This window comes from Gastrolobium bilobum, unplaced genomic scaffold (assembly GCF_033153095.1).
Source record: "Gastrolobium bilobum isolate Gb01-03AN ecotype WA unplaced genomic scaffold, APGP_CSIRO_Gbil_v1 utg2732, whole genome shotgun sequence".
Classification (NCBI taxonomy): Eukaryota; Viridiplantae; Streptophyta; class Magnoliopsida; order Fabales; family Fabaceae; genus Gastrolobium; species Gastrolobium bilobum.
This window is the reverse complement of record NW_026897530.1, coordinates 238,946-262,849: the sequence shown is the minus strand read 5'-3', so window position 1 is coordinate 262,849 and position 23,904 is coordinate 238,946. Positions and strand designations below refer to the sequence as shown.

The window sequence follows — 23,904 nt, the reverse complement described above, 5'->3', positions numbered from 1 at the left end:
CTTCGTAATTCCTCGTATACTTTTTAGTGGTTCCCATTTTCTCTAAGTCAGAGGGTCAAGATTTGACTTGACAAATTCAATTAATATTACAGTGTGCATATCGTTCATTGTTTTTAGAAAATTTTAAAAAAATATTTTAAGAATATTTTTAAATTAAATTTAATTATTTTTAGTGAGAAAGTAAGAATGTATTCACCTTTTATTTAATTTAAAGTACATTATAATAATGTACCAAACAAAAAAATACATTATAATATGAATTATTTAAAATTTAAAGATTAATATATATTATTTACTTCAAAACAGTTTCTTTTTCCCTTTTTAAGCAGTGAAACAGCCATATATATTTATTTGTTCTGCAAGAAAAAATGCATATATGTTGATACGGTAGTCACACACAATTCAACGTTAAGAGTGAAGCCATTCAGAATGGTGGCGTTGCCTGTGATCAAGCTTGGAACGCTTGCACTAAAAAAATTCGGCAAGCCAATTGCCAATTGCCTCACAAAAGAGGCTATATGTCATCCAAAATTCCGTCAGTATATTATCAACTTTGCGGAGGTACTTGTTCTGTTTCTTAATCGCTGTCTTAGATTTGAAACGTTTGTGCTATTCAGAATTTTGACTAGTATACTTTTATGTGAGGTTCACACAGACATAGTGAATTTTACACGATTATGTACCAGGTCAGTCATAGGCTTAAATGGAGAGTGCAAAGACGCATATATAATTATGCTGCTGATGATGTACCAATACAACCTTTGGATGAGGACAAGGTTGTTGGAACAACTGTAGATCTTCTAAAGGAGTTCTTCGTATTCACGGTAATAATCATAACTGGATAACATTGTGTTGATGTGTATGTTTTTATTAATATTTAATTTCTAAACAAAAGTGTTAACTTAAAAAAAAAAATTACATATTCCAGAAGAAAAGAGGGAAAGAAATTTCAATCCTAAAATAATAAACGATTTATTGCAAAATCATGTAATCAAGTGCTTTGATACTACTGTAAGAAATCATAAAATAAGAATTATATAAAATTAGAATACCAAAAAGGTTTAAATTTACTTGTTGAAAACATAATTTTTTGAGTAAATATCTTTTTGGATCCCTAACAAAAAATTCCGTTCCTATTTTAATCTTTTATAAAAAAAAAATTAGTCGATTGGTTCCTATGCAATGCAAAGTGGACTATTTTAGTCTTTTTGAAGGATTAATATGGGTCTTTTTTTAATTTGTGAGGGATCACGATTTCAACTAAATGGGTCCACTTTAAATTTTTCGGGGACCTCGAGACTAATTTTTTTTATAAAGTACTAAAGTGGGAACCGTGTATTTTGTTAGGGAACAAAAAGAATATTTACTCGAAGTTTTTATTTCTTAAAAAGTTTTTTTTTTCTTGCTTGCTCAGGCATTCGGGCATGGTTTGAGAAGCCAAGATCTTCCCCTGCATTTTGTTGATGAAATTTTTAGTTACTGTAAAATCATTACAGCATGACATAATTATTTTACATATATATGAATAATTTTTATGTTTCCTAATTGATAACAAATCAAATCAAAAGGAATTGATTTTCGTGAGAAATTTGAACGAGTTTATCAGTAATAACATATTGAGAAATTATTTATTGTTTATTCTACATATCCACTATGTACATGCAATGGTCTTCCCAGACAATGTCATAGCATGTTGTATATGTGATTTTCCTTCTATTAGGTTGCAGGAGCTATAGTTATCTTTGAAACAAGGAAAAAAGAAGAAAGAAGTAGGCTCAAGGAAAAACGACGCAGACAAGAGAATGATTTACTTAGACAGGATTATGAACTACTTAGACAAGAGCTTAGACAGGACAAGGAACAACGCAGACAAGAGAATGATTTACGTAGACAGGATTATGAACTACTTAGACAAGAGCTTAGACAGGACAAGGAACAACTGAGACAAGAGCTACAGCTTATACAAGAGCTACAACTTAAACAGGAGAATGAACTGCAACTACTTAGACAGGAGTTGCAGGTTGTCTTTTAGCCTTTCTGTCTGTTGTGGATTATGCATTATGAGGGTGGATTATGGATGGATTTCATGGAATCAAAGTATCCTTTAACATGGACACATAAGCATGCTTTATTTCTAAATGCTGTGAATGGTGGTGATTTTAAATTTACAAAATATATGAAATTACTGTTTTCCCATGTAAGCTTAGTTTCACCTACTTATTTATTTGTTTTAATCTTCTTGGTCCTTGACACGATATTACAGTCTCTAAAACTAAGACAAAATGATCATGAGTTCAGTCCTGATTCTATTTTAAATAAAAAAAATTCAGCACAAGGTCGGGTGAACATGTGCATTATTCATGATTCAATCTCAATTCTTGTAAATGGTTGTTTTAAATATATAACCAATCATAAGACTCTGCTTAAGGGAATTGGTCCATGACACGATATAGTGGGTGGATGCAATTGATTAGGGCCAAATTTATTCTCAATCTTAAGGATATGCTCACCTTTTCATTATTTTGTAGGGGACAAATCTAAAGCAGAACTTATTTGAACAAGAGGAAGGTGAACATGAAAAAAAGCTTGAGATTAAACAACTTGCAACATTTGCCGCCTTCATTCTTACGCTAATGCACACCCATGGCAATGAAGGTCAAAAGTCCAAAGTTATCTGATTGTTGCAACAGTCAAGTTCTCCTCTGCTTAGCTTTGGATGGGGTACTACTTGAATTTTTTCGAGCCATATCATTTGATTTGAAAAGAAACATAGTTGCTTTTAAGAATGTGAAACGATCATATTTTAATTTTGGCAAGATACTACATATAAAAGTGTTGAAGTATTTTTCTCATTTTTGTTTTTCTGCCATTCACTTGCTTTTTTGCAGGTTGAGTTTTGAAGCAGTGGTATAAGATTTTCTGCTTGCTTTAAGATTTATGGCCACACATTCTAATCACAGAAAAAGGCTATATTTCAAATGAAAAGGATGTGTACATATAATTGTCCTCAGAGGCCAGCTCCCAGTGGTGGCGTTATCAGAATTGTAATAATTTAAGTTCGATTGCACCATATTGGTTTGAATATAATAATTCATCATGTTATTTGGAATTGGAATCCTTTTTCTTTATAACCGTTTATTTAAATGATTATTGCTGCTACTGCATCATCACAAGTTTGCATTCTACAGTAGAGATAAATTATGCAATTAATTGATCTACCCGAAATTCTATGATCGTCCAAGGAGGTGACAGTATGGTTCATTCTCAATGAGATGAAACTTATAACTTTCAGCATTGATAGAACAATCAATGGGAAGGAATAACATTTCCCCTTCAAAGATTGGTTGGGTTCTGATTTATGTTTCGTATAACTTATTCATTTATGAATAATTATTTTGTAAGTTTATATATATATATATATATATATATATATATATATATATTTTATTTTTTATTTTTATTTTTCAAAATTTCCAATCAGGTCCTTATACTGAAATTTTTGAATCATTTCTTTGTAATTTAAAAAAGCCATGTAATCCAACAATCCCCCCTCCTCCGACATTATTTTGTGGACGGCTCAAACCTGCGAGCTCATTCTGATATCAATTCCTTAGAATTAGATCAAAAGTTATAATTTTATTTTTTTTATCCATATCACTTTTAGAGGGTGTTTGGTTCAGGAGAAAAAAAATTTTACTAGCGAAATGTAATTACAAGGAAAAACATAAAAAAGTAAATTTGGTAGGAAAGTTTTAAAAAAGTTGTCTAGTACCGCAAAATATTACTAGAAAAATTGGATTAAATATGTTGAGTATATGTTTGGTTGAAAATAAAAATTTGATAAAAAAATGAATAGAAATTACGAAAGTAACCCTTTTATAAAATTTTGAATGTTATATGTGGTTAAGAAGAGGGGTATTCTTATCTTTATCTTCATCCACTTTTTCAATATCTTCAGTTTTCCAAAAAATACCATGTTGCAAACAGCATTCTTCTACAGTGTATTTGCACATTCTTTACACGCATTTGTACTTACATGGGCAAGTGTGTTTGATGGATAAATATCATGAAATTTTCAACCAAACAAAGAGAAGACAGAATGGCACGTGCACTTAAACGGGAAAATGTTGAGAACTCCTGAACTAAACATTGCCTAATACATTATATATATGATTGAGAAAAGGTATGTCAGGGACCAATAAACACTATGGGCATAGTAGAGTATGGAATGGTCCACGAGACCGCATAATAGTAGACTAGTAGCCCACGGGCATAGACACGGATACCAGTATACCATTATATATAATTTATGGGTTTGCATTCTATCATTTAATATAATCACAAAAACTTTTCTACACACAAAATATTTTGTGGAACCTGCATGTTTAAAAAAAAAAAAAAATTATGGCACGTAAAACAAATCTCTATAACATAACACAATCATTTTTCCTACAATATAACTCTTATAAAACCCATAGTTTATATCCTCTTGTACTTCATGAAAACTAACCCTTTTGCAGGACTGGTTACTCAAGATTAATGTAAGAAAACTAACCTTTTTTGGGTTTATCATATAGTTGCTAAATCACAAGAGGAAAGACCGAGGAAAGAGTAATTATCATATGTTTTGTGCACTTCTGATGTGTACTAGAATCTAATGTAAATTTTTAATGTTCCATGAGACTTAGGTTTCATTTAGGAGTTTGAAGGGAAAGAGAACGAAGGAGATCCAAGGAGGAAGGAGAGGAGTAGGTGAAGGAAATTAAAGAGTATTCTTTTCTCTTGTTTGGGAGTTAAAAAAATGATTAGAGAGAAAAATGAAGGGTAATGAGATATTTTAATAATTTTAACCTTTTTCAAAAATTAAGATAATTATTATACTTTAAAAATTAAATTAAATTTAAAACTTCTAACAAAATTAATTATGTATTTTTCACACTATTAAAAAAATCATATTTTCGACAAATTTTCTACTTTACAAACAATGAAAATTCCATCAAAAAATTATTTTTCCATCAGTATACTTTTCGTTCAAAGGAGACATGATTTTTTATTAATCGAAAATTTTCACAGAAATAAATTTTTGTCCCAATTTTTGACGGAATTTAGTTATCATCAAAAAATGTAACAAAAATGATTTCTTAAATATTTGGATGGAAAAAAGAATTCCGTTAAATATTTTGACAAAATATTTTTCGTCCAAAATTTTTGATAGAAATGTGTTCCGATGAAAATTTCGATGTATTTTTTTTTTTTGTCAAAAACTTTGAGGAAAATATCCATGTTAAGACTTTCGACGAAATTTAGATTCCATAAAGAATTTTGACAGAATATTTTTTCCATCGAAATTTTTTATAGAAATACCTTTTGTCAAAAAAAATTACGATAATTTATTACGTAAATTAATTTTGATGGAAGTGTGTTCTATTGAAAATTTTGATTGAAAATTTTGACGAAAATTTTTTTTTGTCAAATTTTTTGACAGAAATGTTTCTATCGAAAACTTTTGACGGAATTTCGATTCCGTAAAGAATTTTGATGAAATTTTCTTTCCAACAAATTCTTTACCAAAATGTTTTTCGTCAAAAAAATTTATTGAAATATTTCCCTTCAAAAAATTTCGACATATGTGCTTTTTGTCAAAAAAATTGAGAGAAATGTCTCGAGGAAATTTAGATTCTGAAAAGAAATTTGACAAAAAAAATCGTCGAAATTTGAGAAATATTTTTTGTTAAAAATTGTTACTTAAATACTTTTCGTCAAAAATTTCACTGAAAATGCGTTCCATTGAAAATTTTGATGGAAAAGTTTTTCGTCAAAAATTTTGACGGGAATGTTCCCTTCGAAACTTTCGATGAAATTTAAATTCCGTAAAAAAATTTTACTAAATTGTTTTCCATTAAAAAATTCGACGGAAATGTTTTTTGTCGAAACTTTTTTATGGAAATGTATTTCATCAAAAATTTTAACGGAATTTTTTTTTTTGTGGAAAAGTTTTACGTAAATGTTTCGGCCTAAAGTTTCGACGGAATTTAAATTCTATCAAGAATTTTGAATGAATTTTTTTTTCCTAAAAAATTTATGTCAATGATTATGACAAAATTTTGTTCCGTCCCTAGTCTCGAAGGATTTTTTTTTTTCATCTCTATTTTTACTGTAATATGATTTTTCATCAAAAATTTCATCATTATTTTCAACGAAATATTTTTTGTGTATAAATTATGTCGGTATTTGAGACTTTTCTAATAGTGTCACATTTATGTAATTTTTACATTTTAATGCTAAGGGTAGATAAGTAATTTCCAACAATGGTGATACACCCAAACATCACCTACAATGGTGGTTTTTACTCAAACTTTCCTTAGGAGGTAAAACACTCAAGCTTCTCCCTAGAGATGCCCTCACAAAAACCCTCAAATCTCACAAGCCAACCTCTTTCTTTTCTTTTTCTTCTTTTTCTAACCTACCTCCATCTCACAACTAATGTATTTAGAGGGGAAGGGAGAAGGTTTAGGGTTTAGGATTTTTCAAACCCCTCAATGGGCTTTGGGCTTAGCATTAAGGAGGAAGACCAACAAATCTCCCTCTTCCGACTTTAATGTGTCGACTTCAGCAGTAACCCGACACCTTCATAGAAATCTTCAAATTTCCTTGCTAGTACCGGCTTCTTCATCATGTCGGACCAATTCAGGTTGGTGTGCACTTTGACGAGTTCGAGCTCTCCATCTTCCATCACATCCCGGATCTAGTGATACCTCACATCAATGAGCTTAGTGCGAGAGCGATAAGTCGAATTCTTCGCAAGATGAATTGAGCTTTGATCGTCATGTCCTAGCTCGTACTTGTCTTGATCATGGTCGAGTTCAGAGAGAAACTTCTTCATCCATAACATTTCTTTGCTTGCCTCAGTCGCGACTATATACTCGACCTCGGTCGTCGAAAGTGCCACACATTTCTGTAGTCTTGATTGCCAAGAGATAGCTCTTCTTGCAAAATCCATCATATATCTCGTCATTGACTTTCTCGTGTCGGAATCTCCGCCTAAACAGCATCTGAGTAGCTTACAACTCGGCTTTGCCTTCTCCGAATCAGAGGCACAACTTTTTTCTTCTTCTGAGATACTTGAAAATCCATTTCACTGCTTCCCAATATTCTTTGCCAGGGTTTGATAGATACCAGCTTACCATTCCAACTGAATAAGTCAAGTCGGGTCTCGTACAAACCATTGCATATGTCAAACTTTCGACAGCGGATTGGCACGAGATCTTCAACATCTTGTCTTTGTCTTGATCATATCTTGAACATTGCTTATGGTTCATCTTAATATGTTTGGCTAAGGGGGTGCTCATTGTTTTGACTTTGTCCTTGCTGAATCTCTCCAGAATCTTCTCAATGTAATTTTCTTGAGTCAGCCATAGTAGCTTCTTTTATCTATCTCAGATAATCTTGATTCCGAGTATCTGCTTTGCAGGGCCAAGGTCCTTTATTGCGAAGGACGAGCTCAATGCCTTCTTCAGGGCTGTTATCCTCGATTTGTCGTTCCCTACAATAAGCATGTCATCAACATATAACAACAAAAATAGAAAATCTTCGACCTCATACCTCTTCACAAATACGCAGTGGTCAGCCTCTGTCTTCATAAATTTTTGATCAATCATGAAAGATTCAAACTTCTTATACCACTGTCGAGGTGCTTGCTTCTAGCCGTATAGACTATTCTTCAATTGGCATACCATGTCTTCTTGTTTTAGAGTTCAAAACCCCTTAGCCTGCTCCATATATATCTCTTCTTCAAGATCTCTGTGAAAAAATGTGGTCTTCACATCCATTTGCTCTACTTCAAGGTCCTTTGAAACCGCCATGGCTGACACAGTTCGGATCAAAGTCATTTTCACCACAGGAGAGAATATCTCCTCAAAATCAACTCCTTTCTTCTTATTGTAGCCTTTCACCACAATTCGGGCTTTGAATCTCGGCTTCTCACCGTTCTCTTCATTCTTGATTTTGTAAACCCACTTGTTTTTCAGAGCTCTTCTTTCTTTAGGCAGCTCGGTCAGCTCATAAGTCTGATTTTTGTGCAAAGACTTCATCTCGTCTTGCATTGCCTTTTTCCTATTCTTCCTTATCTAAGCTCGTGACATCCTCATCATAACTCTGAGGCTTATCATCTTCAGCAACAATGGTGTATTCATCAGGTAGAATGTTGTCTCACTCGAGTAGAGTGTATGGGCTGTTCATCAGGTTGATAATCCGGCTCTTCATGCTCATCTCGAATTTCATCATCCTGGACCTCAGCATCTCGGTCCTCAGGACCTCGGTTTTCAATACCTTGGTCAATCTCATCATTTTCTTCATTCTCTTGATTTTCTCCCCTTGCTTCAGCTCGTACAGGAGGGATGGATTCTTCTTGTCTGACAGTAACCCGGACTTTGTGCTACAAGATGTCTTGAATAGTCTCGTTCTCATGAAAGACCACATCTCGACTTCTTACTACATTCTTATTGATTGGATCCCAAAGTCGGAACCCGAACTCACATCTCGGTGAACTAGGTAAATGCATTCTTTTGTCTTCGAACCGAGCTTCGCCCTTTCATCTTTAGGGATATGCACGAAAGTTTGGCATCCAAATACCTTTGAGTGATCGTAGGCCGCTTTCCGACCTGTCCAAACTTCTTCTGGAATTTCTCCTTTAAGTGGTCGTGATGGTGAGAGGTTGATTAGGTCAACAGCAGTTCTGACGGCTTCTCCCTAGAATGATTTCGGCAATCCAGCATTGGATAACATACTTTGAACCTTCTCTTCAATAGTCCGGTTCATCTTCTCAGCAAGTCCATTCAACTGAGGTGTCTTGGAAGGCGTCTTCTCAAGTCGGATCCCGACCGCTCTGCAGTATGCATCAAATGGGCCGCAGTACTCACCATCATTGTCAGATCGGACCACCTTTAATTTTTTGCTAGTCTCCCTTTCAATTATTGCATGGAATTCTTTGAAAGATTGGGGTACCTGGTCTTTAGACTCCAACAAATATACCCACACTTTGTGGGAATGATCATCAATGAATGAAACAAAGTACTAAGCTCCTCCAAGGGATTTCTCCGACATAGCGCAGACATCCTTATGAGCGAGGTCAAAAATATACTTGTAACTCTCCAGTGCTTGGCCTTTCAACCCAATCAATAATCATTTATTGTTCAGAATTTGGAATCATTTCTCACTCATGTGACCGAGGTGCTTGTTCCATAGCTCTAAGCTAGGTCCATCTCGGACAAAGTTAGCTTCTCCGCCATTGATCTTTCCTTACATCACGTATAAGGAGTCTTCTTTCTTACCTCGAGCAACAACCAAGTTTCCCTTGGCTAGCTTCCATTTACCACTACCGAAGTAGTTCACTAACCCGGCATCATCTAGCTTGCCTACCGAGATTAGGTTCAGTCGCATTTCAAGAACATGCCTTACATTTTTCAATACAAGTTGGCACCCAACATCTGTGGTCAGGGTCACATCACTGACACAAACAATCTTGCTGGTCACCTGATTTTCCATCTTCACGACTCCAAAATTACCACCTCAATAAGAGGAGAAAAAACCTTTGTGTGGAGTGACATGGAAGGAGGCACTGGAGTCAACAATCCAGGTGCAGTCATCATATGTAATATTCAAGTAATTGTCTTCACCAAGGAGAAATATCTCTGCATCCGAGTTGGCAGCCACCGCTGTGGTGCTCTTGTCTTCTTTTTTCTTCAGAATAATCTGATCCGGCTTCACAGTGTCGTTCTTCTCATCTTTCTGCAGAGTCCTGCAGTCCAGCTTCTTATGACCGAACTTCCCATAATAGAAGCATTTCAACTCATATTTTGGCCTAAACCAGCCTCTGGACTTATCATGACTCCGACTCTTGCTACAACCTCGGGCGTCGGACCTTCATCTATTCTCGGTCACGTTTGCCTCAGATATGTTGATTACACCTCGCTCCCTTCTCCTGGACTCTTCATTCAGGAGGTTGTCTGTCATAGCATCCGTCTTCAATTTTTCATTAGGAGCCGAGTTGCTTAATGTCACCACCAGAGTATTTTAGCTTTTTGGCAGCGAGCTCAACAGTAGCAAAGTCTGCATCTCATCATCAATTTTCATCTCGGCTTTAGAGAGTTGATTCACAATCCTTTGTAGGTGTTGAGGTGTTCAATCATGCTCATATCATCCTTGTATTCAAGTTTCACAAGTCGGCGAACCAGATGTACTTTATTCCTGGAGTCTTCTTCTGAATCATGGACTCCAGCTTCTTCCACAACTCGTACGTGTTTGTGAACTTAGACACGTGCTCAAAGAGGCTTTTGTCAATACATTTCCTGATCAAGGATACTGCCTTTTGACTCAGGATCTCCCACTCCTTAACAGTTTTGCCTTCAAGCTTCTCTTTAAGGATGATGAACTCATATAAATCTTTACAGTAGAGATGATCTTCCAACGTCGATCTCCAGTAAGTGCAGTTGTCCGCGGTCAGCTTGAACATATCTCCATCATGTGAGATTCCACTTGCAACACTCCATGTATACCCGATTTGTTATCATATCATCGTATTAAGCGCTGCTTAATTAAAATGCGGAAACTAACTTTTTCTTTTCAATTATGATGTCATTGTTATTAACCAAGTTGATTACTTAAATTCTTTTTCAAAACATTGTTTGTATGTAAATTGAAAATAAACAACTAACTGAAATACCTCATATATAATTTGTTTCTAGTCACGGAACTACAACACGTAGACCGAAAAAATTCTGATAGTTTATACAACTCAAAGCTAAAAGCATAATTAACATCAATGTGGCATGGACAACTCCCATGCTCACCGAATAAGGCAACAGAGTCTCAAATCATATAACAATATACTGAAGGTAAACATAATCAGTATCCATACATATCAACAAGAAGCGTGCATATCAACTCAACTCCGGCCTCCTGCCGCTAGAGGTATCAACTCCCGAGGTACCTGAACCTGAAAATGTGCCCCAACCGTGGGGTGAGATTGTAACATCCCGAGCGTAGACGAGGGCGGAGAGTGATCGCTAGTGCAAAGAGGCACGAACAAGGAGCGGCTCCTGACAGGCTTCTAGCGGGGGGTTACATGCATGAATGAATCGAATCGACACCCAAAAGAGAGGGATTTCAAAGATTGTGCAGGTGTGAGACTGCACAGTTTGGGAGAGCTTATAAGAATTAATTAGTACTACCTATACTAACAAGATGCATCTTCTTTTCGGTAGCCCAGAACGGAAGAACTCCATAGTTAAGCGTGCTTGACTTGGAGCAATTCTGGGATGGGTGACCTCTTGGAAGGTTTTCCCAAGAAGTGTGCTAGTGAGGAAAAAGCACACTGAAAAGTCTCGTGTTAGTATGTGGGGATAGTCATTGATTCTTGAAGCGGCCAGGCATTACAGAGATCTCTAAAAAGAAATATCAGTAAGATAAGGGGTCCTCAAGGATTTCTATACTCCAAGCTCACTTACATGTGCAATATAAGCTCACTTACATGTGCAATATAAGTTCAAAAGCTGTTTGATAATATAAGTTCCAAAATCAGTGCAATGCAGCATATAATCATGTCATGTGTGTCAACATCCTACTGGCCAGAGAACATACAGGAATTACATACGTCTATAACCTACAATCAGTGCAAGTCGCTACTTGCACCCACCCACAGAATCACCATATTGTATGACGCTACGTACTCAAGCTTACCGTCTAGGTGGAACAACACATACATATCATAAGGCACTTGCAATTAACAGCTCAATAGCATTTCAAATATCAATACATGAAAACACATCATGCATATAAACCATCCCTCTATGAGGTATGGTGGAACCAACAATGGCAAAACTAAGGACACGAAAGCTTACCTCTAAGCAATCAATCTAAGCCAAAGTCAACACTAGCCCAAGGTCACCAAACAGCACCCTCACAGTCTGTTTCTAACATAAATAATCATTATTATTCAAAGCTCAAGGTTTCACTAAGTGTTTAAGGCTTTCAACTTGTTTTAGGTGATTTTATACTAAATCTGCAGGAGGTATTCAAATACTCCTCGATGAGTATCTGAATACTCCATGTCTCCAGAAAGTATCTGAATACTTTCACTAAAGTATTCGAAGAATACTTTCACTAAAGTATTCGAAGAATACTTTCACTAAAGTATTCGAATACCACAAAGTATCCAAATACTTTTCCCACAGTATTCGAATACCACAAGGTATCCGAATACATTTTCCACAGTATCCGAATACTACCAAGTATCCGAATACTTTTCTAAGGTATCCGAATATTTTTTTCCCAGAAAAGTATCTCAATACTCCTTCAATGTGTATTCGACTACCTGCTGATGAGTATTCGAATACTCCACGAAAAGTATTCGAATACTTATCAGACAGGATGCAGAAACTCGTGCAGTTTCTAGATAATACCATTTCTAAGGGTCCAAATGCGATTGGAAGTCCAATAACTCTACAAACAGAACTTCAATAACATCTTTTAAGCATAGATTTAACTTGAATGATCAAAGTTTAACTCTTTAATGATTCAAACAAGCTCAAAACATGGTTATGCAAAAGAGGTGATAATGGTTTACCTCCAAGGCTCAAAACTCAGAAAATCAAAGTGATATGGAGCCCTCTATATAGTATTATAGTTTAGCCACTCCAAAGCTACGAAAATGCACTTCAAGCTTGGTCCTTTATACCAAAAGGTGGCTTCTTGACACCACCAAAAACATGAACATGGCTTCCCCAATGAAAACTCTCATACACATCCACAAAACCCCTCAACTCAGAAGCCTAAACTCAGTAATGAGTGGCCTCACACCCTCACAAGGCTTGGTCTCACACACCTAATCTATTTTGGTGAAAGAAGTATGCATAAAGATGATCACTTTGGAGGGTTCAAGGAAGAAGAATGGTGGTGGCAAGTGGGGAAGACACCAATATCAAAAAGGGACGCACACAGAGTCACGTAGAAAGGCTGAGTATCAGCCTAGGGTTATGTGCCCCTTCCTATTTATAGTCCATTTAATATTAATCACACTATATTGGCACTAATAGCTACGCTTATCTTTTTAATCCCGAAATTTGGATTCTGATCATAGCCATTTTTTTAAGATTTGTCATATTTTTATTTTATTTTTCGCAACACTTTGTCGGTACGCGCTTTTACGTAGCCGGTATCAGTCATGACACCAAATCTCGTTATTTTGACTCCAAACTTGTTATACTAGTCCTAGATATTATTCTAGTGATATATACATACTTTTCATAATTTTCCAGGATACTTCATCGGTACGCATTTATACCGTGAGGCAGAACTAGTATCTGCACTTTTCGTCAGAAAAACGACTTTCAACATTATTAATCACTTACTATAATTAATTAAGCTTTCTCATAATTATTCTAGGCCAATTATGAAATTATTTCCTAATATCATAATTATTCATTTAATTTTCTAAATTAACAGTGCGGGTTCTTACACCACTGGTCTCCATCTCATCACTCTCAGAACCCGTCGAACCCGGGCTCTGATACCACTGTTGGTAACTCGATTCCCTCAACTCGGCTAAGAAGCCTTTGCAAAAGTCAAACATCGAGCTAGGAGCTTGGCTTAATCAGAGAGTTTGGCTTGAATCACCAAGTCGGCCAGAGCAGCGAAAAAAATGAAAAACACATAGACGAGAAAAGGAGAAGAACACAACAGATTTTAACGTGAGAAAACCTTCTCCAATGTGAAGAAGTTAAAAATCACAAGACACTAGTCCAGAATCAAACTTCCACTATGAAAATAATGGGTTACAAAAGATCAAGCATACCAACAATGGTGTTGGTAGTACACTGAAACCTCATCTACAATGGTGGTTTTCACTCAAACTTTCTTAAGGAGGTATAACACTCAAGTTTCTCCCTAGAGGTGCCCTCAAAATCAAAGCTTTGAGCTTTTCACTCAAAATCCCTCAAATCTCACAAATCAACATTTTTCTTTTCTTTCTCTTCTTCTTCTAACCTACCTTCGTCCCACAACTAATGTATTTACAGGGGATGGGAGAAGATTTGGGGTTTAGGATTTTTTAAACCCCTCAATAAACTTTGAGCTTAGCATCAAGGAGGAAGTCCAACACTGGTTGAGTTAGAGTTCGAGTGAACGAGTGGAGCTGAAGGACTGTGAAGGAGGTCTTGGAACGGAAGTGGGTTAAATTCGAAACATTTTCAAGTTTGAGATTTTGAGAAAAAGACAAGTTATTTTTTTCGTGCAAATCTTGTAATTGTGTTAGAGTGCGAAACCAATAATTCATACAAACACGGAGTGAGTAACTTGGTTAAGACAGCTTAGTTCTATAATTTTATATAGCTTGAAACAAACATCCTTTCGGGTTGTCAAGAGTTCACGATAATTATAATACAAGCAATGACTCTTGGCAGCATACAAAAAAATCAATTCAAATTAACAAAATCAATGAAAGGAAATTAAATTGGTGCTTTGATTCTTTGTTTTATTTATTATCATGTGATTTTATTCGTTTTTCATGTTGTCCAAATAATATTGATAGTGAGTGAAAATCAATGAGACTTTTTATGGGTTCAGTGCAACTCATTCTAAAAAAAACAGATCAAGACAGATATGTGAGGATAACACCTGCATTGTGACAACAATAAAGGGCTGTTGAGGCCAATCCTATATATCACCAACAAAAGAACATAATAAAATAATGATCTTCCCAAAAGATGTAGGACAAATGTATAAGAAAAAAAGAAAAAAGTATCAGTTATCAAACATTTCATTTGGATCCAAAATCATGAGGATTATAGTTGAATCATGAACTGATACAAAAAAAACTGTCAAACTATGCTGAGCAGCATCCGGTATTTTTAACCGCTGAGACATCATCTCTATTGCCAACATTGATGGTCTGCCCCTGTGGCAATGCTGCAGGGTCATCCCCCTTCTCAAGAGTCTTCCTACTCACAACATTGTATATCTGAGTAAGCACTTCTGTGAAAGCATTGTCCACATTCAAGGACTCCAGTGCAGAGGTTTCCATGAAATATGTGTTTTCTCTCTCAGCAAATGCAGTGGCTTCTTCCGTGGACACGCCACGCAAATGCCGAAGATCTGCCTTGTTTCCCACAAGCATGATTACAATGTTGGTGTCTGTGTGATCCCTAAGCTCCCTCAACCATCTCTCCACATTTTCAAAAGTCACGTGTCTGGTAACATCATACACAAGCAATGCACCAACAGCTCCACGATAGTAAGCACTCGTGATTGCACGGTATCTATGATAAAAAAAAAAAAGAGAGAGAGAGAGAGATTGATAAATATACGATTAAGAAATAAGAATATAAATAATTTATCTAGTTTTGATTTGTAAGTATTATCATGTTGTAGATGAAAAGAACATTGCAAGTTTTGTAAGTCTAGACTATAGTAAGAACAGCAAGGATGCAAATATGATAATCGTAAAAGGTTTTTTTTCTTTAAATTCAAATATTTTATTATATACTGTATTTCATACAGCCTGCGCTTGCTTCCATCCCTCCCACTCCCAGAATGTGTTGCACCAGGTTCTTGCAATATGTCTTTACCATTCTCATTATTGGCAGATGAAAATAAACCCAAGCATCCCATTAAATCACACTTGATAATAGTAACATTTGCCTACGTTTCACACTAGAGTTACCAATCCATTTCATTAAGTATTTGATCAAATTGGAACAATCATACTTTAGGGTTATAATTGGTCCCTGACTCAGGGCTCTACCTCACTTCATTTCAAATAAGTGCCTGAAGTTGGGACAACATAAAACAAGCAAAACTTGAGAAGTCATGTCTTCTGCCATCTTCTCAGAGGATATACATGTTTTATTTACAAAGAGTGAAATATGTATATGCTTCCCAGAAAATATTTCTGGAACAACATATTATCTCAAACAAACACCTTGACATATTGAACAAATTGCAGGCAGTCTTACTTGTATTACTTGCATTTGTAAAAGACTCCTTAAATGAATTCAAACATATGACTTCTGAGTCACATGGTGACAACGCCAATTGTTGTGCCAAGAATTCGCTTCCCATAAAACACAATGGATATGGGAAAAATAAACAACAATTAAGTTCATTCATCCAATATTTCGCACAAGGGGAGATACCGGAACATTTACCAACTGGGGGTAGGAACAAATGTCGATTCTACACGACCTTACCCTTGCATTTTATTTCTCTTTTTTGTTGCAAAATGGCTATTTCACAAACTCGAACCCGGTCCTAAACTAGAATGTTTCTCGAAAATCTTCCCTATGCAACAACCACATACTACAGAAAAGAACAGTTTTCCATGGTAAAGGAACATTTGGGCATTCTTAAACCCATTCTTTATTTTATTCTCAACCCAACAACAAATTCTCATACACACAATCCTTCCTTTATGCTGATCATCAAGACGAAATGCAAGAATCCCACAATCACCAAAAAGATCATGCAGTTAGCATTTTGCAAAATCAATTCATCAATAGCAAAACTAACAAAAACCCATTAAAAATATATAATTGAAGCCCCAATCATAAATTGAAAACCCCAAGATTCAATAGTGAAAAAGGAATGACCTTTCTTGACCAGCAGTGTCCCAAATTTGAGCCTTTACGACCTTATCATCGACGCGGACGCTACGGGTGGCGAATTCAACGCCGATGGTGGATTTGGATTCCAAGCTGAACTCGTTTCTGGTGAATCTGGACAAAAGATTGGACTTGCCAACACCAGAGTCTCCGATCAGCACCAACTTGAACAAGTAATCGTAGTCTTCGTCAGAACCCATTGAATGAAATCAATAGATTTCGATTTGAGGGAGGGTGTCACTGTTACTGATTCGTAGATCGAAATGAAAATGAAAATGAGAATGAAAATGAAATGAAATGGGTGGGTATTTAAGGCCTTGAAGTTGGTGACTTGGTTTATTAAAATCATGCAACTTTATCAGCATCCTACTACTTATACTTTGTACTCTTAGCACACACGGAGAGAGAGAGAGAGAGAAGCGTGTAGCGTGTACGAGGAAGGAAGGTAGGCGCCTGTTGTAGAAAGGAGGGAGAAGCATTCAAAGTTCAAAATGACTCTTCTACCACCTTTTATATTTTTCTTCAATATAATAACAAATAACGGTTTTTTTTTTTTTTTTTTTTTTTAACAATGCTATAAGCCAAGGTAATAAGGGCATTGATTAACCAATAATCATTGGTTAAAGGAATGATGGAAGAAAAAAGAAATAAAAAAGAAAAATAATAAGAAGTAAATAAAAATAGAGTAAAAGAGTCCAGATTTCAAACTAACAAATTTAAACTTGATTGAAAAGGATTTGTCTGATTCTCGAAGAAAAATGGTGATATTGTTTCTCCATTGATCAAAAATTTCGATTTTTGAAAAGTATCGTGATCATCCAATAAGAAAGGTTTCCATTTTTTCAATTGAACAATTTGATGAAAGTTTTGAAAAATAATTTTGGAATAGTTGTCCCTTATATTGAATTTGATACTGCTTAAATCAGATTAATCAGGTAATAGATAAATTGGTGGATATATAAAAAGAAGACATTAATTAAAAATTTAAAATAAATAAATAACAAGTAAAACATTTAATTTAAGAGTTTAATATTTTTCCTTCGAGAAATAATTTTATCTCATGTATATACTTATTTTTATGTATATGTACAGCAAAAATATTAATTCCTTAATTTAATTTTTATTTCTTTATCATTATAACAGTTAACAAAGATTCAAAAGCCATTTTACTGAATTGATAAAATAATAGGTAACGGGCAAAAAAGGTCTTGATAAAATTAAAATGTAACTGAAATAAGATTTTTGATGCCAATGTAGATTAAGCTTAACTTATTCAAGAGTTACAAATTAAAAGTGATTTGAATGTTTCTTTGTTATTAATTTTGACATGGTTCAAAAAAATCGAATTGGACTAATTAATCAGGTCAATGGAAAATTGATTGTCTTATCATTAGAGGCAGGCGAGCATTTCCGGACCATGGCTATAGAAAATTAAAGCAACATTCACTAAAAAAAAACAAGGCAACATTTGGGAACAGTTACCAATTAGTCATATTTTTTTGCAATTACATACCACACGTTAGAAATTTGCTATAACTAATTTCGTGATACATGACACTTTCGCAGAAAAAGTTGATTAGATTAAATTTACTATTAGGGATAGCAAACTTGGTGTGCTATGTGGCACAAATTCGTTGTTCGATAAGAATTAATGTATCAATCACAATAAAAAAATACGAAAGAAAATGACTATTTAATTAATGTACTAATCATAATTAATATACTAATTATCAATTACAATTAATGTACTAATTACCAATCACAATTCATGTACCAATTACCCATCACAATTAAATTTGATCCCAATTAATGTACCAATCACAATTAATGTACAATTCAAAATTAATTTTGATTGGTACATTAATTGTTTATGATATCATTATTATAAATTCGAACGATATTTACGAGAAATAAAATATGTCAAATAAGGTGTGATAAAAAATTATCTGATTTGGATATTTGAATCAAAATTTATGACTTTCCAAAATGATTAGTGATTGTATATTAATTGTAATTGATACAATCAAGAGTTAATCTTGTTGGTACACTAATTGTGATTAGTGATTGATACATTAATTGCGATTAGTGCATTAATTAAATAGTCATTTTTCTTAGTATTCTTTTTTTATTGTGATTGGTGCATTAATTTTTATCGAGTAACGAGCTTGTGCCACATATCACATCAAGTTCGCTACCTCTGATAGCAAATTTAGTCCAATCAGTTTTTCCACCAAGTTCGCTACCAATTATAGCAAACTTGGACACGTGACAGACAATTTTTTTTGTGAAAATATATTATGTGTCACAAAATTATTGACTATCAAATTTCCTACCACGCATAGCAAATTTTAACGCGTGACAATCTGATAAAAAATATTATTTGCATATCTGTTAAAAAATTGCCAAAAAAAACATAGTATTCCGGTCACTGTTCCCAACGTTTGTTTGTTTTGATTTCGATGAAGGTAAAAGTAGAAGGTTCACCAGCTTCTTGGTATAATATTATTATTATTATATTTTTATTTTATCACCAGCAGTGAAGTTTGAAATCTAAATACTACTTTTGAACGCTGATTTATCATATAATTATTCGCCGTTTTCATACTAGACACGGAAAAGAAAGCCTAGGTAAGTCATTTATGTACTACGAAACCACTTGCAAGTTGCAATCCAAGTTGGTGAGCATCACTTCTGCAACGTTGCGATTCAGCCAATGAATGTTCCACTTGATGTGAACATTCTATCTGCTTATTAATCCAATTACAATCTCTTCATTTTCATTATTTAATTATTTTTTTGGATTAGTACCCTATATTTGAAGTTTGACATAAAATTACTTGTAAAAAAGTGGCACATGCGAAATCTAGTTAGAGGCTAAAGCGCTGATCAATCCTTCATATTCAATTCAGAGTTCAGACATTAGTACGAAATTAATCGCAAAGTTACATAAATATTAAGCAATGTTAGGAGTTTTGGTGTACACACTTCAAAAAATCTGATATGTCGACACTTCAACACACGTTGTAGAGGCTCAAAATATAATTCAAAGGTTGCGTTAGTTTCAAATATTAGATTCGTTGGATTATAATTACTATTCTATTGAGTTTAATATAAATATTTGTGGTATTTTATATTTCTTTGCAAAATTGATAGTTATTATAAGTTTATCTTTATTTTTTGTTAAATTATTAAATATTATATATTATATATATTATATAAATTAAAAATATTATTTAATATCAAAATGTGTCACAATTTATCGAAATCTAACATTTTTTAGAATTAACATATTGGAAGGTGCAACATACGTTAGGAGAGTCACTACCCAGATAAATGATATCATAGTTATCAATATCGTACGGTACACGATACAATTCATGCAATACGATATGATTCACAAGCTCAGCAATACGTAAATTGAGCTGTATTATAAAGGAGTTTGCATCGAATGATATGATACTATACGTGTATCATACGATACAAAAATTCAATCAAAATTTGTAATTTTTAATTAAAAAAACAATAAAGATATTATTTGTGATTAAACTAAAAAAATCAATCTGAAAAAGAAAGATTCAAAATCCTTATCTAATTTATTATTTATGAAGTGAGTGTAGTTGTGTTGTTAAACCTGACCCGGGCATTGACCCGGTCGGAATACTGGGTCACTGGGTCATTGGTCGGACCAGTTGACCTGGATATATATATAGATATATAAAAATATATATAAATATGAATATATAAATTTAATTATATTTTTCATATCTAAAATGAATTAAACAAGGTTCACTAAATAAGCTCAAAAACATGAAGTATAAATAAATAAAAATACATTCTATTACTATTTCAATTTAAATTGTAACTCAGAATTCTCATAAACATACCCCTCAATGACATTGAACTTATATTTTTTAAATTCAACTACACTAAAAAGACATATGTCACATTCTCTAATTTATTATTTCACAAATTGATTCAGTATTGGAAACGACGAGATCATTGTAGAAGAATATACTTGCAAATAAAATTACAAAAAGTTTTTAAAATGAAACAGTTTTGATTTCATTGTAGAAAAGCGTACTTGTAAATAAAATTACAAAAAAACTTTGAATGAGTTTTACATTTTTTTTTATAAGAAAAAAACGTTTTGATTTTTTTTTTTTTCAAATGTATGACCCGGTCCGGTCTGCCAGGTTTCGGGTTTTACAAAAGTGGAGTGTAGTCTCGGAAGCATGATACTCGACATAAGAGCGAGAGAGTTGAAGCCACACGAACAAGAATTACATTTAAAAGGGTAGACGCGCCAGGTAGGGATCGAACCTACGACTTTCTGCTTAGGAAACAGACGCTCTATCCGCTGAGCTACAGGCGCTGTTGTAAGTTTTAGCGTTTCTTATATAATTAAATTATGAAAAATCACGAACTGCTATTGTTGAAAATCTAATGAGTGGAAATGCTTCTTAAATGTTACAAATAGTAAGGCATTGCGTTTCTCAATCTTTGGTTCAAGTTACGCTTACACCTTACGCTAAGAGGAATAACATTTGGTTTCTATTGATAATTGCAACATTACATAATTTTCGAATATTAAACTCGTGGTTGTGGGTCTCTAACAACCAATTAACCCACTTTTAAATGCACATTAAAGTGGCAACAGAAGGCTAAGATATATGTAGTAAAGAATGATAATATGAAACACAAATTTTGAGACATGCTTAGAATAATGTACAATTTGTGTAATCCAAACACCACTGCATTTCACAATTGAATGCAAAAACATGCATAATTCAATTATTATCAATTGAATCTGCAGCATTTCAACTTCAGGAATTAACAATTCACATCATCAGGAGTTAATAATTCACAACCTGCAAACGATTGAAACTGGGAACTGCAGTGGTGAACGAAACCCAGAGGAGACCCAATTCCACTGCCAACTATTCAAAATGACACCTCAAATAAAAGTGATAGACTATTGCTATAATACATTTTTCATCACAATATTTATTTTTGAGTACAGTCTCCATCTGTATAACCAGTAGATACATTGGAACATCATTTAGACCCTCCAACAAAAAAAATATAAGAAAACGGAATGAAGGTAGAGTTTGGAAGACATATATTAAGAAAAATAAAACTTGGGAAAAAGGTTCCGAATGTTGCAGCATCCGAATCAAACAAGAACACCAATTAAAGGAAAACACATGTTCTGCTCTTCTTTCGTTTTTTCTTTGGCTTAGGTGGCTGCAAAACAACCTTGATTGCAGCATCAAACACAGCCTTCACATTCTGAAACATAGCAGCAAAGACAAGTAAATTAGGCTGAGGCTAAAAAACTTTTATGCTTTCACCAAACTCAGTACCTTCCAAGAATGATACTTCAGACACAAACTATAAAAAGAAAACATATACTTCAGAACCTGCTGAGTCTTTGAGCTGCATTCTATGTAAACAGCAGCACCAATTGCCTTCTTCAGCTCTTCTCCCTGCCCAAAATTTAAAAGGATTTAGGTGTATTCAAAAACAAAACCAAAAAACTTTCTATACCTTCAACAAGAAAATGGCCTTTGTTAGGACTTAGAAGTGACTTGCCTGTGCAGTAGTTATAGGGGTGACTCCAGGATGATCAATCAAATACTGCCTGTCTTCCCTCAAATCTGTAGCCAATTAAAATTAATATGCAATAACTATCAAATGACAACTACACATGAACTTATAGCTTAACTAATACCAAATTGTCAAGTAATTTTTATAGTTTTAGGGGATACCAAGTTTGGTTCCCACAAGTACAATTGGCACAGTTGGGGCATAATGTCTCAGTTCAGGAATCCACTGCATAAAATTGGCCTAGTGTCAGATTCTGTTGACTTGATTTATACCATATCACAGATGAATATAAGGTGTTATGTTTGTGCAATATTAATATGTGCAAATGTGTGCTGATAGAGAGGGAGATATTGGTGCCTTGAAGAAGAACCTTTTTAGAGATATTTTCATAGCTCGCTTTGCTGAGGAGGGAAAAGGCTAGCAAGAATACATCTGCTCCTCTGTAACTCAAAGGCCTAAGCCTGTTGTAATCCTCCTGTCCTGAATTTATGAAGCTACAATAAATGAGTATAAAGCATGGACTAAAAGTAACTATAAGAGGAATTGAAAAGTTTAATTTCAACAATATTCAGTTTCAGTGACTGAAGCCTTATTTTCACTACTATGTACATTACCATCCTTCCTCGTTAAACCCCAACTAACGAGGGTAGGAACGAGGACAATTCTGGTACACAGTCTTACCGTAGAATATTTGTAAAGAGACTGTTTCTTATATCCAAACCTATGAAATTTTTTATTTTTTTTTTCGTAAGCAAACCTATGACCTTTTAGTTACAAAGGAGGAGTTTAATTTTACCAATGCTTCAGGCTCGTCCTCTTTATTATGTACATTAAAATAGACAAAGTACTTACCAGCTGTGTCCCATAATCCCAGGTTAACTGTGCTGCCATCAACAACCACATTTGCACTGAAGTTGTCAAAAACTGTAGGCACATAATCCTGTTTTTTTTTTTGTTCACAAGTGAAATTTTTATGGACCAAAGACAAACTAAGTTTACAAGTTCAAACAACTAAACATCATGTGTTGTCATACCGTGGGGAATGTGTTGCTGGTGTAAGAGATGAGCATACATGTCTTTCCCACGGCTCCATCTCCAACAGTGACACACTTGATGAATCTTGCTGTGCTCATTTTTCAGATTCCTTCACTGATTTCTTCACTTCACAGCAAAGCTTCCTCTACCATTTTGTTGCTTCCATCAGTGCAAGCTTCTATATTTCTTTCACTTGAAAAGTTGGAACTAAAAAAATAAAACAATGAAGAGAAGAAGTATGATGGTTAGAAAGAAGGGTTAATTTGAAATTTGAATAGAAATGGAGGGGGAGAGGATCATTTAATAAGCCAAGTCTCTCAGCACCAACTTTAGTGTGCCTCTTTTATCTTGACCATTATTACGCTTGGCTTTCTGTTTCTTTAAGGGGAAGGCCATAGCTTTAAATCAGCAAACGAATCGTTTGGTGCCGTAGTGGTGTTAGTTGGTTAAGTATTGTACAAGCGATAAAGAGTGAATAATGAGTATTTAGAATATAAACACTTCTTTGCTAATGGCTAACCAAGAACTAGTGCTTGAAATGAGAAGCATTAATTACAGATGGGGAAAAAGAAAAGTTGATTGTAAAAATTGGAAGTTTGGACATTACCAA

The 23,904-nt window shown here is 34.4% G+C and overlaps 3 protein-coding genes and 1 non-coding gene across 4 annotated transcripts; 1 reads left to right on the top strand and 3 right to left on the bottom strand.

Annotated features, from left to right (window-relative positions):
- Window positions 1-429: 429 nt before the first annotated feature.
- Window positions 430-2,678, top strand: LOC133307739 (uncharacterized). The gene is made up of 4 exons (XM_061508291.1): window positions 430-561; window positions 687-824; window positions 1,721-2,020; window positions 2,529-2,678. Exons 1-4 carry the CDS (start codon window positions 430-432, stop codon window positions 2,676-2,678), a joined length of 720 nt encoding a protein of 239 aa, XP_061364275.1.
- Window positions 2,679-14,824: 12,146 nt separating this feature from the next.
- LOC133307735 (ras-related protein RABA1f-like) lies at window positions 14,825-16,969 on the bottom strand. The gene is made up of 2 exons (XM_061508287.1): window positions 16,641-16,969; window positions 14,825-15,311 (listed from the first exon to the last, which is right to left on the bottom strand). The coding sequence occupies exons 1-2, from the start codon at window positions 16,850-16,852 to the stop codon at window positions 14,879-14,881; spliced, it is 645 nt and encodes a 214-aa protein (XP_061364271.1). The 5' UTR covers window positions 16,853-16,969; the 3' UTR covers window positions 14,825-14,878.
- Window positions 16,970-20,951: 3,982 nt separating this feature from the next.
- TRNAR-CCU (transfer RNA arginine (anticodon CCU)) lies at window positions 20,952-21,024 on the bottom strand. The gene has a single exon. It is a non-coding gene; the product is annotated as a tRNA-Arg (tRNA).
- An 818-nt stretch (window positions 21,025-21,842) lies between these two features.
- LOC133307736 (rac-like GTP-binding protein RAC2) lies at window positions 21,843-23,392 on the bottom strand. The gene is made up of 7 exons (XM_061508288.1): window positions 23,294-23,392; window positions 23,112-23,199; window positions 22,630-22,739; window positions 22,421-22,484; window positions 22,245-22,309; window positions 22,073-22,138; window positions 21,843-21,941 (listed from the first exon to the last, which is right to left on the bottom strand). Exons 1-7 carry the CDS (start codon window positions 23,390-23,392, stop codon window positions 21,843-21,845), a joined length of 591 nt encoding a protein of 196 aa, XP_061364272.1.
- Window positions 23,393-23,904: the final 512 nt, after the last annotated feature.

Coding starts and splice junctions, on each gene's coding strand:
- LOC133307739 (XM_061508291.1), top strand. CDS start 430: ATGGTGGCGTTGCCTGTGATCAAGCTTGGAACGCTTGCACTAAAAAAA. Junction 562..686: donor ATATTATCAACTTTGCGGAG/GTACTTGTTCTG, acceptor ATTATGTACCAG/GTCAGTCATAGGCTTAAATG. Junction 2,021..2,528: donor TACTTAGACAGGAGTTGCAG/GTTGTCTTTTAG, acceptor ATTATTTTGTAG/GGGACAAATCTAAAGCAGAA.
- LOC133307735 (XM_061508287.1), bottom strand. CDS start 16,852: ATGGGTTCTGACGAAGACTACGATTACTTGTTCAAGTTGGTGCTGATC. Junction 15,312..16,640: donor GACACTGCTGGTCAAGAAAG/GTCATTCCTTTT, acceptor TTTTTATCATAG/ATACCGTGCAATCACGAGTG.
- LOC133307736 (XM_061508288.1), bottom strand. CDS start 23,392: ATGAGCACAGCAAGATTCATCAAGTGTGTCACTGTTGGAGATGGAGCC. Junction 23,200..23,293: donor CCAGCAACACATTCCCCACG/GTATGACAACAC, acceptor AAAAAAAAACAG/GATTATGTGCCTACAGTTTT. Junction 22,740..23,111: donor GGGATTATGGGACACAGCTG/GTAAGTACTTTG, acceptor TCATAAATTCAG/GACAGGAGGATTACAACAGG.